Source organism: Nestor notabilis, unplaced genomic scaffold (assembly GCF_000696875.1).
Source record: "Nestor notabilis isolate BGI_N333 unplaced genomic scaffold, ASM69687v1 scaffold3856, whole genome shotgun sequence".
In the NCBI taxonomy this organism is placed as follows: Eukaryota; Metazoa; Chordata; class Aves; order Psittaciformes; family Psittacidae; genus Nestor; species Nestor notabilis.
This window is the reverse complement of record NW_009933166.1, coordinates 5,340-17,793: the sequence shown is the minus strand read 5'-3', so window position 1 is coordinate 17,793 and position 12,454 is coordinate 5,340. Positions and strand designations below refer to the sequence as shown.

Below are 12,454 nucleotides of genomic sequence, written 5' to 3'. Positions count from 1 at the left end.
CTTTTTTGTGCTGTTTCTATCCCAGGACATACCTGACTGTTGTGCTCACTGCCTTTGTGAGCATGCAAGTGTCAAATCTTTCTTTCAGTTCTATTTTTCACATAGATATCTTTTACTATTTATCAGGCTTTGCAGTTTCCCCATGTTCTTTTGATACACCAATAAGCTAATGGCTATTATAGGAAATCTGGATTACAGTGAAATGAGCTGAAAAGCATGGTATTTGGACTCTGTTTCCTGGAAGAGACGCGTCTATGAACCACTGCAATCCAGTACCTTCAAACAGAAATGGGAGCTTGTGCTGCTGCTCTGTTTAATACTTCCTCCCCTGGAGTGCAGAAGGTCTGCAGATCAGCCACACCTTGCAATAGCTATGTCTCCTCCTGCAAACAGCAGACAGGTTTAGCATCAATTCATACATTATCAGATCCAACAACTGACAGTGGAAGGCAAGCGTTAGATAGCACACATCTGCCTGTCATAGCTTTCAGACTCATGAATTTGAACACAGCCTAGCAGTGTATGCATGTGCTGAACGCTCACACACTATGAACATGTACTGCATCAGAACTGAGCCAATGCCAGCCATTTAGTCCACCTGGAAAACCAAGATGTCCAGCAAACATGACACAGAACAATTTCATACAGCATTATACCACAGTAAAAAATGCACAAAAAAGCTGACAAAATGCAGAACTACTGCTGGAAAAATCTAAATAGTAGAAAATAAGCACTTGTCTATATAAATCTCACTTTGTGTTTACGTTGGTTTCTCTTTCATTACATTTCTATACAAAACTGGTATTGGATCTGTTCTCAATTAAAGCTCTCACCTCCACACAACTTGCAATTGCATCCAAACTTTCTGCTGTCAAGATTCAAGATGATTAACTTGCCTTTCATTTCCATGATTGCAGTTGTACTTAACCAACAATGTCCCTACCTATATGTATTTATATAGATATACATGTATATATACACACATACACATGACAAATACTGTTGCAGTTATCCTCTCTTCCAGTGTTGGGAGTGACAGTCATCCTAGAAGGTGAAGGCATACACCACTCCCACAACCACAATATTTCCAATTGTTGCTATTATTGCAATCCATAACAATATTGCATCATTTGAAGAACGGGATGTCTCTTCTGGTGGATTCTGCACAGAAGAAGCTGCATGGACGTTGGCTGATGAGTTAAACAAGGAGTACTCTGTACTAAAGTCCTCATTGGGTGAGTCCATAAAGGCTCCTCCCATAACAGGAAGCTGTGAAGAAAGAGATGGCAAAATTAGATTGAAGGCTAATATCTGTATTTGCTTTGTCTCAAAGTCATTACAAAAGGCTAGCCACTAGTAAATCTGTAAAATTTCTGAGATTTCTTGGTACTTGGTGCTAACCTGTCGGAAATACTACAAACACACACTTTACAGTATTTTTTCCATTTCGGTTAGAATTAATCTTATGGCAGAAAACCTATGTATACGTGGAATATATATAAGAGCATGCAGGCTCCAAGTCAACCTAAATAATGATATACATTTAGAAAGAAGTGGGTTTGGGGTTTTGACATTATTAATTTTAATTTTTCTCAATAGGGCTTTCTTCTACAGTTGAAACCCTCTGGCTCTGTAACAAAATAAAAATCCTTCCTGCTCTTATACTAGTAGTAATACTATTATAACCTCAACAGCAGTCTCGAAATCACCATGGCCTATGAGTAACAGAGGAACTTCAGCCACATCACAGAAGACTGCTATACCATCAGTCCTAAATTACCACATCCAATACTCACTGGGCTGAAAAAACAAGCTCTCTTAACACCCTGTCCTTCAACTATTGCACTGGTTACAGAAGACTTTCCCAGTAACCTCTCCCTTTGGTACCAAACTATACCCCCTCCCAGCTGTGTGCAGCTGTGCTAGGGAAGCTACTAAACAGAGCAGGACTTCTCCTCTCCACAGTGGTGGTTGTAATCTATACATTAGAGTAAGGAATTTTAAAAGCTTGAGAATAAAGTAACTATTTTTGCTTGCTATCTATAACATATTACAGAGCTATGAAAGACACTCTCAAAGCTGACTGCTGAACAAATTTTAACTTAGGACTAGAAAATATCATGTCACATTCAAAACTAAACAGAAAGTGATGAAAGACCACAATGGGTATGTGACACTACTTAATCCACATTAAATAAAATTATCTGTGAGATCAAATATGATTAGACAAAAGCAGTTTGCAAGAAAACAAACAGGAAATTTCAAAAGTAAAGTTTGATATATTCTCCCTGCATCTAAGATTTTTGCTGCCAGATTCAACACAGAATATGCTTTAAAGAGAGCAAAAGCTTCCATTTCATAAGCAGCCCAGCTTGATGTTTTGAATCCAATTCCACCAGCCTTTTTTATGTCTTGCAATTTGATAAGGAGAACACTGCTCAGTTTAATCTGGATTTCTTTTTATGTAGAGATTGCCATAAAAGGCAATTCTGACTTCAGACATAAAGTGTGTTTACAGTGATGCTGCCATTAACAGCTCTGTAGACACTAGTTAAAGATCTTTGCAGCAAATGACAGGCTTACATTTACCAAACTGGCAGCAAAATACTCAAAGTGAGGTTGCTTGGCTACTTAGCAAAACACTTTAAGGGTATCAGTATTTAGGATTGTCAATTCTGCAAAACCTTGCAACGGGAGCAATCATCCAAAATATAGAGGTACACATGTATGTGCATGTGCCCAAGACAGTGGGAGATCGTGTGCACTGTTCTGATGAGTGATACCAGGTTTTTGGGCCACACATTTTGTGCTCTCAGAGAGTTATTTGAAGTGACAAGCTTCCACCCTGTTAGACCTGATGCTGTCACAGAGACAGGGAGCATTTGTGTAGCAGCACAGCTACACACCAAAGTGCAAATGATGTCACATCTGAATCTCCTCATACTATCTAAGGCTCAAACAAGCTGTTTGCACCATCTGAGGGGAACACATGGTGAAACAGCTCATCTGAATCTCCGAAAGGGTTGTGGTGACCCGATATAAAGCGCTGACACTCAGCACCTGACACAGGCTCTTTCTGTAAAACTGATTTCCAGTTTTTCTGTTTGTAGGTCAGTAGCACTCCACCTCAGATCTGGAAATAAACCTTACTGCCAACTTCTTGTTTGAAGAAATCACCTCTCAGTAAATGCGTATTTCCCACTTCTCATTGCTAAAATGGCCTCACGTAAGAGCGCAGGAATGGCCATATAGAGTAAGATAGAGAGTCTAGCATCTCCCTTGTGGTTTGGCTCCAGCAGTGGCCATAAACAGATGCTTAGGAAACAAAAGCACAACAGGACAAGCATGTCTGATACTACACCTCTAGCAACCCACAGCCTTCGACTGTTTTCACTTTAGGAAATTCATAAGCCAGATGCTATAGATTTAGTAACTCTCAAAGTATTTTGCTACCCTGAACTTGTCCAGCCTCTACCTGAGCTCATCTGAAACTGAGCATCTTTCTCAGTCTGGCTTCGTACTGCCACTTAACAATCAAGGTTTCCCAGTGATTAGAGTCACATAAATCATCCTTGGGAGATAAGATCATCTCTCCACTGGAGAAAGGGAAGCACAGATTATTAATATCAACTGGCAGTCTATCTTTTAGGTAGATTAACTTCAGTGAGATGAATCTCATCATCAGTCTTGATGTCTCTGTTCTCCAAAAAGGTACAGTATCTTCCCTCTGCAGTCTTATTTGAGATGTTACATTAAAGGTTGTGAGACACCCAGACCCAACACTAGCAGGAGTTGTGAAGTGCCTGTGATAAACAGTAGGCTGAAGATAGAAAGCCTACCTCGCTTCCTGTGCTTGGTCTCTTTGCTCATGCCTCTACAAAACAAATATACACCAATTTACATCAGCCAAAAACTTCACCCATGTCACTGCTGTTACAGTGACTTGCAGTCTGCTTTAGCCTCAGAGGGTTTTTATAGTTCTGTCAAAGCTGTGCAGAGCCTGAGCCACCCTCCCCAAGAGAGCTGGGCGAGGAGGCCAGAGCAAAGGCTTAACTGGGAAACACAATGGTGAGCGACATGGCAGGAGCTGATGGTGAGGGGGGATGCTGTAGCACTGTTTGGAAAATAAACTCTTTTCCTAGTGGTTATGTTGATAATGTTAAGTAGCATTAATAGTACATCACTTGCTAAATGGCTTCTGGGACTGATGACGAAAGAATACAAATAATTACATAGCAACAGGCAGAAAACCAAACAGCAAAATGTCAAGTGGTAATGAGAACACCCACTGTGATGAATACCTCCTACTGACATCCAAGAGGATGATTTTAGGGTCATGAGGAGAAAAGCAAGGCTCTTGAACAGTTAAGTGACATACTTTCCAGTTAGCAGAAAAATCCTATTTTATAACCAAAATGATTCACATGAAGGAAAACCAACATGTTGGCTACCAGTCACTGGTACTCTAAAAATGATAGCTCTCTTAAGTTGGATCACACAAATCCATCACTTAACTGTAATGTTTCTTTAAGAATTAGGTTTCCATCATTTTTTCATAGCTAGAGAAGCATAAAACTTAGGTACTCTACCTTATTGGGAACTCAAGCTTGGCACAGAGATTTGAAAGCACAGATGAATCTTCTAGTAACCATTTTTCAGAAATTAGGAAAACTCAGCAGCAGCTTGAACAACTGTGGTGCTTCTTGGCCCTGGCCTCACCACACACCACTTTGGGAATGGGATGCTGAGAGGTGAAATGTCACCCCAGCTCAGATGTTTTGTAAATCCCTGCTATTACTTCAGAATATTTAATTTTTTAAGTGTTTCTTTTGGCTTATATTTTAGATAGCATATTTTTACAAGCTGACATATTCTGAATATATAAAGTGGAATTATTATTTCCTTCTGCCCTCGCAGCATGTGATCACTGCAGTGCATATTTGTGTCTGAAAACCTTCTAGCTGCAATCACAAATCAATCTAACACAGTTGCCAAAGATGGCAACAACATCCAGGTTTGCAAAAGCATCACATTTTAATTCTTAAGCTCTTTTTAAATATATGTTTTGCACTAAAGACGTACCCCAATTGACCAATATTCTTTCCACACTAATTCTCTTGTGTCCCACAGAAACATGTATAGATATATTCTCCTCATCTAAAGCATGCATTATTAAGTAAATGAAGATGTCCTGGCTACTATTTATTTACTGGTAATATCTAGACAACCAAGTTCTTCTGTCCACCATTTGCCAGAATATCACCCTACTACTTACAATGCAAAGACTGGTTACACAGTGACAATCAGGACGGTTAGTCCATGTACACTGCAAGTGGATTAGTTTAAACGCATTAAGATCCCATACAACCAAAATTAAAGGGCACCTAAGGCAATCCTATTTAATTTAATTAAATAGGTCTAATTCTGAAGAGGTAAGATCCATGCAAATGCTTTATGCAGTTAACTTCAAATTCTCATTTTAATTAATTCAGATCCCTGCTTCACCCTGAATCACAGTCTCAGGTTGACAGGCTTAGGAGAAAGAGCTGCTTATTTTCAAAATACAGTTGTCAAAATGCTCATCCTAGCAGTGGCAATGGAAAATTTTAATTCTAACCTGGAAGCATCAGGATCTCACCTGTTAGTTTTAACCTTGCTTTACCTGGACTTGTGCAAGGCATTCGACACTGTCCCACGCAACATCCTTGTCTCTAAATTGGAGAGACACCAATTGGATGGATGGACCACTTGGTGGATAAAGAAGTGGTTGGATGGCCGCACACAAAGAGTTGTGGTCAACGGTTCAATGTCCACGTGGAGACCAGTAACGAGTGGTGTCCCTCAGGGATCGGTGTTGGGACCTGTGTTGTTTAACATCTTTGTGGGTGACAGGGACAATGGAATTGAGTACGCCCTGCTGTTGAACCACACTAAGAGTTTCCTTGACCAACAGGTGCGTAAATATTCAGGAAGGAACATCTAAAGATGTTTCAAGATGTTCCAAGGTGCTGCAGCAGACAATTCTATCCTGTGTTTGCTCTTGCCTGTAAAAACCTGTTTCCCTTACCTGAGGTGTTCCCATGGGGAACCAAGCTCAGCTAGACCTGTGACCCTAAGCACAGCTATCTCTCAAGTGCCTTTTATGAGCATATGGCTTGTGCAGACTGAAACACCTCTCTGTGGAGTTCTGCTGAATCAGCTGCAAGAAACAGTGTAAATAACTGCCATGTAAATAACTGCCAACTGTTTTTTTTTCCTCTTATATTTCTGCATAGGTAGCATCTAGCTACTCTAATGATAAACATGCTGTGATTCCATTCCCACAATTTACATCTGCCCAGTAGCATCTCTCTGACATAGTTTTTATTATTTCAAAGAACCCTACTGCTTTAAAACTGCTGTTGGATTTCATCTCCCAAGTGTGGAAGACTGAGAACAAACAAAAGCCTTTTTATTGCTGACAAGTCTCAAATGGAAACAGAGGAGTTTCTCATCCTAACACTGGGCTGAAGAATTCCTCTTTTTACAGCCAATGCCAGCTATGCTGTATCAAGGAAAAGAGCACGCTTCGTCAGTGTTGAACAGAAATGCAAACAACCTGTATGAAGGAGCTGCAACTCTAAGTCACATATAATTTAAATTGTCAATCTGTATACTCTAAATTGGAGGGGATGGTGAATATCACAAAACCATGCAGGGCAGTCAAGCAGACATGGATGTGCCAGGAACAGTCATTCAAGCAGCAGCGCTAGCTGACCTTCCACATAATTAATACAGCTGAGGTTAGCTTCCTATTGTAGACATCACGCTGGGGGAGTAGAAGATGCCTGGGTCCCATTTACACATAATTATAACTTTCATGCTTCCTGGAGCACATGCACATAGACATAAAAATACAAACAGAGGGAACAAGAAAGGGGAGTATTTATCAATGTGGAAAATCTCAGTAGGAGGCTATAAAACTAACCATCAGTGTTATCATGAGTCGAAGCTATTAAAATCTGTTTACAGTTTCCAAAGCTGGCAAAACAGGACCTTTTAACACTCTTTGTAGACATACTGGTAAATTCAGAGAGAACAGGATTTCCTTTAGAGATAAGAGCAACCTGCAGAGCTCTATCAGTTTAATACTCAACATGATGCTGGAAGAGCTTCAAACACCAAGCTTCTGAATTCAAACTCTTTAATTGTATGTGAAAAGAAAGAGGTGCTGATTATTCCACCTATTGGAGGTTTCTGGCACAACCTTCTGATATTTTTGGCATTGGTAACTTCAAAGCTAAACTGCTGGATTTAACTGCAGTTACATGGTCTCCTGCTGTGATCCAGGCTGGCAATTACTTTCTAGTGTCAAGTTCCTCTACTACAAGACAGCACAAAGAGGAAAAGAGTCACACATGCTGGTTGTAACACCACTTTATATCTGCAAGATGAAAAGGCATTCCCATCATAAACAGAGAGCCAAATAATGAGGTGCAAGTGGAAAACCAGAGCAGAGCTCAAGAGAGGGTGTGTAGGAAAAAACTTTCTCAAAGTGAAAAAGGGCTGCAAAAGCCCTTCCTCCATCATCATCTTTGCAGCCATTTTCGCCTCTGACAAAACATTATTGCCTCATTATCAATTTACTGTGGTGGCCAAGGTAACTTGGTAGCAGAGAAAGCGGCTGACCTTCATATTCTTTTGATTTTCCCTCTGCTCCTTCTCTCTTAGCCTGACAAGATGCTTAGGCTATTCCCAGGGAAGGAAGGATGGAAATTGGCAGCCATTCACAGTAATGGAAACAATGACACAATTTCAAGAAAAGAACTATTTCTTGATGAAAAATTGTTTAAATTACTAGACTTCAGGCATGGGCAAAAGCAGTGACTTTGTAAATCACTGTATCCTTTAGTATTCAGTAATTGGGATGCTTCTCACAAACATTATAAGAAGTTCAAAGGTCAGGTGTTACAGGCTAGACCTAGGAGGATGTGACATTTTGGAATCTTACTCCTCTAGAGAAAAAATACTTACATACGAATTCCTCTGTTGCATAAGCTGACCACTCTTCAAACCAAAACCCAGCAGCAATAAAAAATCTTGCCTGCTAGCTCCAATCCCTGCTAGACATTCCATGAAAAATTAATTGGATGAGGTTTACCAAACCACACTAAAGGCATAATATAGCTTAGCTCTATTTCATCAGAGAAATTATTTACTACTCCATGCAGACTCAAAAGCTTTCAAACTATACATCTGATTTATTTTACACGGTCATGATTGTGCTACAAAGACAAGCTGGGATACATTTGCCTATTGAGGGAAGTAATTGCTACCACCGCAGCTGTGCTGTACCTAATGATATGATATAAATGCCTTATTTTCAGCACCTTTGAGATAGACACCTGGGATCTGTCTTCACATATGATAAGACAAGAGTCAGGTCAGTCCCCCCATCATAATGCAAACTCACTGTGAAAAAATTATTCTATGATGACTTCCAGAGATTAATTCTCCCATGGAAAATACTTGCAGACATCCAATAGAAAGCCTCAGAAGGGAAATTAAACTAATTTAATAGTCTCAACTTATTCCATAATTATTTTCCTTAAGTTTTTATATGCTATCAGACTCTCTGAAAAAACAGAGGAGAGAAAAAACTGGTAATGATGTATGGAATTTTATTTTGGCTATATATCATTTTAATCCAATTTTTTTCCTATTTATTTTTTAATTTCCCTTTAATTCTCATGCTGTATTACATTTCACAAGCAAAAAGTGGGGGAGGGCTTAGATATGCTGACAGAATATTTGAGGTATATCTCTCATGACTTTCTTATGGGTATTTCTGTAAACCTTTTGCTTGCTTACTTGGCACCTAGTTCAAGGCACACAACAGGCTTGAGGGTCAACAAAAGCAAGGCATTCCAGTCGAGATGGCCAAAAAAAGGGGAAAAAGCTCACAGTGTTAGTCCTCTTCATGTCTGGAGACTAGCATGAAGGTCAAGTAGAGCATACAGAGCAGCTTCTAGGAAGAAGGGAGGACTCCAAAGTGTTATCCCTCCTGCATATACTTCACTTGATAGAATACCAACATCTGGTACCTTGCCATATCTCTTGATACCATCAGGCATATCAGGGTCAATATACAGCTCTAACAACCTATAGACTGCACATCCCGCTCAACTTACTCTGTAATGTTTCAGTAATGGTTTACCACTGAAGGAAACACACAGTGTGCTTAAAAAATAATCCTATTTTCTTGCATTTTGTCTCATGAGTGAGCTAATCACACAAGACACAAGAAAACAAAAATTAGAAGGTAAAAAATGTTTACAATTTCTTAATTTCTGGTATTTGAAGAGCAGTATTCATCAGGCTAAGAAAAGTTTCTTCCAAAATAACTATTGGTTGAATATCATGGAGACACTAAAAGTTTGATCATGTGTAAATCTTGAGTGCTTAAGAACTCAGTGCCACCTGGCAACTATTTCACAACTGTTTCAGACGCCTTCTAGAATTTATTGTTCCCACAGCAGAGCCCAAGGAAGAGAAGGAATATGTGTTTCTCATCCACTTTGGTGCAAATTCAGCATAATGTGAATACATTTCACAAATGGTTTAAAATAAGCCTTGATCACTTTGCTTTGAAGTACATGAGGAGCCCCTACACAGGAAATTTCACTGCCTCTTTATAGGGGGACAAAAGAAACCTTCATCAATGCGTGAGAATGGCCATCATCAGAGCCAAATATTCCATATGTTCTCACAAGCCCAGATTCTCACAACCCAGGTTTTGGTCTAGTTCTGAGACCATCAAGGAATGATTAAGTGTGGCTGAACTAGACAGCAGCTGATGGCATATTTTATCACGCCAAATACAAACAGAACAGGCAAGCCATCTGTGTTTGTGTGCTTATGTGTAAGATTGTTCAAAGAGTTCAGAGCACATTACAGAATAATATAATTTTACATTGATTCTTTCTCTCTAGATAACATGTCTATCTATGTGTAGGCAAAATAGCACTCCTTAACAGCTATATATAGAGGATGGGCACAAATCAATGTATAATTTATTATACTTCTGTTTGTAATTCAACATTAGTGCTTTGAACTCTTGCAGTTGATGGGGCTGCACAGGATAATTAAAGACATGAATATGTAACAGCTTTCCTCGGAAATGAACTTTTTCCTACCCAAAAGTGATTTTTGTAAAAGCTTTTTCAGTAATTCTTGTGTTATGCAAGGCTGAGAAGGGAACAAAGAAAATAAAGGAAAAATGTAATGTATTTGCACTTTCCTCCCATTTTATTCAGTGGAATCTGAATTATGGAATCACTGCTGGCCTTGAGAGCTGGAACAGTTCAGAGAGAAAGAGCAATTTGGTGGCCTCCCATGGCTTATAGAAGATGCAACTTTGTACTCCCCTGGTGTCTTAAGATCCTAGGGTCTGGAGCAATGTTTTGCAAGTACATAATCAGGAGAGAACTGTTACTGTGTCTGAGCATAACAGCTGTCCCTGAGCCTGACACTACTCAGGTACAGAAGAAATAACCACCACCAGAACATTGCAGGAGTTGAGAAGTCTTTTACATAAAGAGTGTTGAAAAGTAACCAGAAAATGGGCTGGTTCCAAGGTCTAGCAGGTTTTCTCCACAGCCTCCCAGCCAAGGTAAACACCCAGAGTCTTCTGCAAACTTGAAGTTCAGAGCCCTCTGAACTTCAGACGGTCAACTCAACAAAACAGATAAGGGATACATTGGTGCTTTAAGAGACCAGGTTCAGACTGAAGCCAGACAAGTACCTCCACATATTCTGAGACCGATTCTCACTGGCATATGTACATACATGATTACATACATAATTTTGTGGTAGTATCTTGTGCTTACACAGGCGAGTTTAAAATAATCCATTTGACAAAAGCAGTCTAAGATTGAGAATAAACTTCAACTACTGGAATTCAAAAAGTAATCTAAAACATTAGGTAAGTGAACTCCACCAAAATTCACATCTGTTATGTCAAGCCCTTAGTACAAGTCGTACAAAACCAGTTGCGAATAATGCCTGGCAGAAGAGTAACACTCTTGGCTACAGGAGATCTTACCACACGCATAGCAGTGCAGTTCCCAACACAGCTGAAGGGCTGGCTGGGCTCTTCAGTCCAAAGCTCACATACTCAGATCATGAACTCACTGATATAGATTATACTACTTTCACCCACGCTGAGGTTTTATGTATGACCCCACTGAAGCCAACATAATATCATAGTTTCATTTTTTCATGAGAAAAAATACTTTTATACTCATCAATGAGTATAAGGTAAAAAGACTAAATGATGAAGGAGATAAAAAATGCAGAGGTCACAAAGATTCTCACCAAGGAGCCACTGGTTCTGATACAGGCTCAGCTCAGTGAAAAATAGAGGTTTGGGATATCCTTGCATCATTTAGTGCAGCCTTTGAACTCAGATGGGCTGACTTAAAGAAGAGTAACAGACAAAGGAAATTTGATTGGAGCTAACACTAAAACATTCTGGAGGTTGTTGCTTCCTGAGGAGAAAGAGGGCTCTCTCTTAACCCACAGCCTGACACCTATCCATCTACCCAGAGAGGGACTAATCCCAGCCACACAGAAGTCTTCAGAATTGCAGTTCATGCCTTTTTCAAGATGAGCATCACTCATCAAAAATCCAACACAGGAATATTAATAAGCAGCACGGGAGTCTTTCAGTAACAACAGTGCAAATATCTACTACTTGTAAAAATGCAAACATCCCTCTCATCTTTAATCACTTATATTTTGAAATGCTGGATTGAACATCCTTATTTAAAAAAAAATCTGCATGAGATTTATGTGTCCCACACCACCATTCTGTGTCTTGCATGAATAAATCACTAACACAAGCTACTGAGAAGAAGTTTTTTTCAGGAAGAAAAGTCACAAATAAAAATGATTGCAACAGATGTCCCAAGAAACAGTTAAAGCCATCAGCAAAAAAAAACATGGAGAGGTTCACTTCATCTGATTTACACCCTTAGAAGTCGTTTCCTTAAAACATTCTTAAACTCACCAACCAGTCAAAAGAGGCAAATTTAGAAATTTTAACTGGACATCAAGGTCTCCCTTGGGAAGACGCCTATTGCTTTGTCTGGCGATATGTGAGAATGCAAGTACTTCACCTTTAGGGAGTGCATACACTGCTCATTCACGAGTTTATACAAGAAACTTTGTATTTAAGGCTTCAGAGTTGCACTAAAAAGCGACAGATACATATCTAAAATTACCTACACATACCCATCTTAAATGTAACTAAATCAATAAAATAATAAGGAATAACGGAGAAAAAGGAATTAAATTTTCAAAGGAAATTAACATTTCCTTAAAACAATTCTGCATTCCGTCACTTCAGAAGTGTCCTGCAAATAATGAGTCCTTTTGTAATATGAATGATTGTATACTGAAAGCATAGTCAAAG

The 12,454-nt window shown here is 39.3% G+C and overlaps 1 protein-coding gene across 1 annotated transcript; it reads right to left on the bottom strand.

Moving 5' to 3' along the window:
• Positions 1 to 1,044: 1,044 nt before the first annotated feature.
• On the bottom strand, positions 1,045 to 1,326 carry LOC104407445 (chromosome unknown open reading frame, human C14orf132; the record flags this gene model as incomplete). The annotated part of the gene is made up of 1 exon (XM_010016733.1): positions 1,045 to 1,326. A coding segment is annotated over one exon (282 nt), but the record flags the coding sequence as incomplete, so codon positions are not given.
• Between the last annotated feature and the right edge of the window lie 11,128 nt (positions 1,327 to 12,454).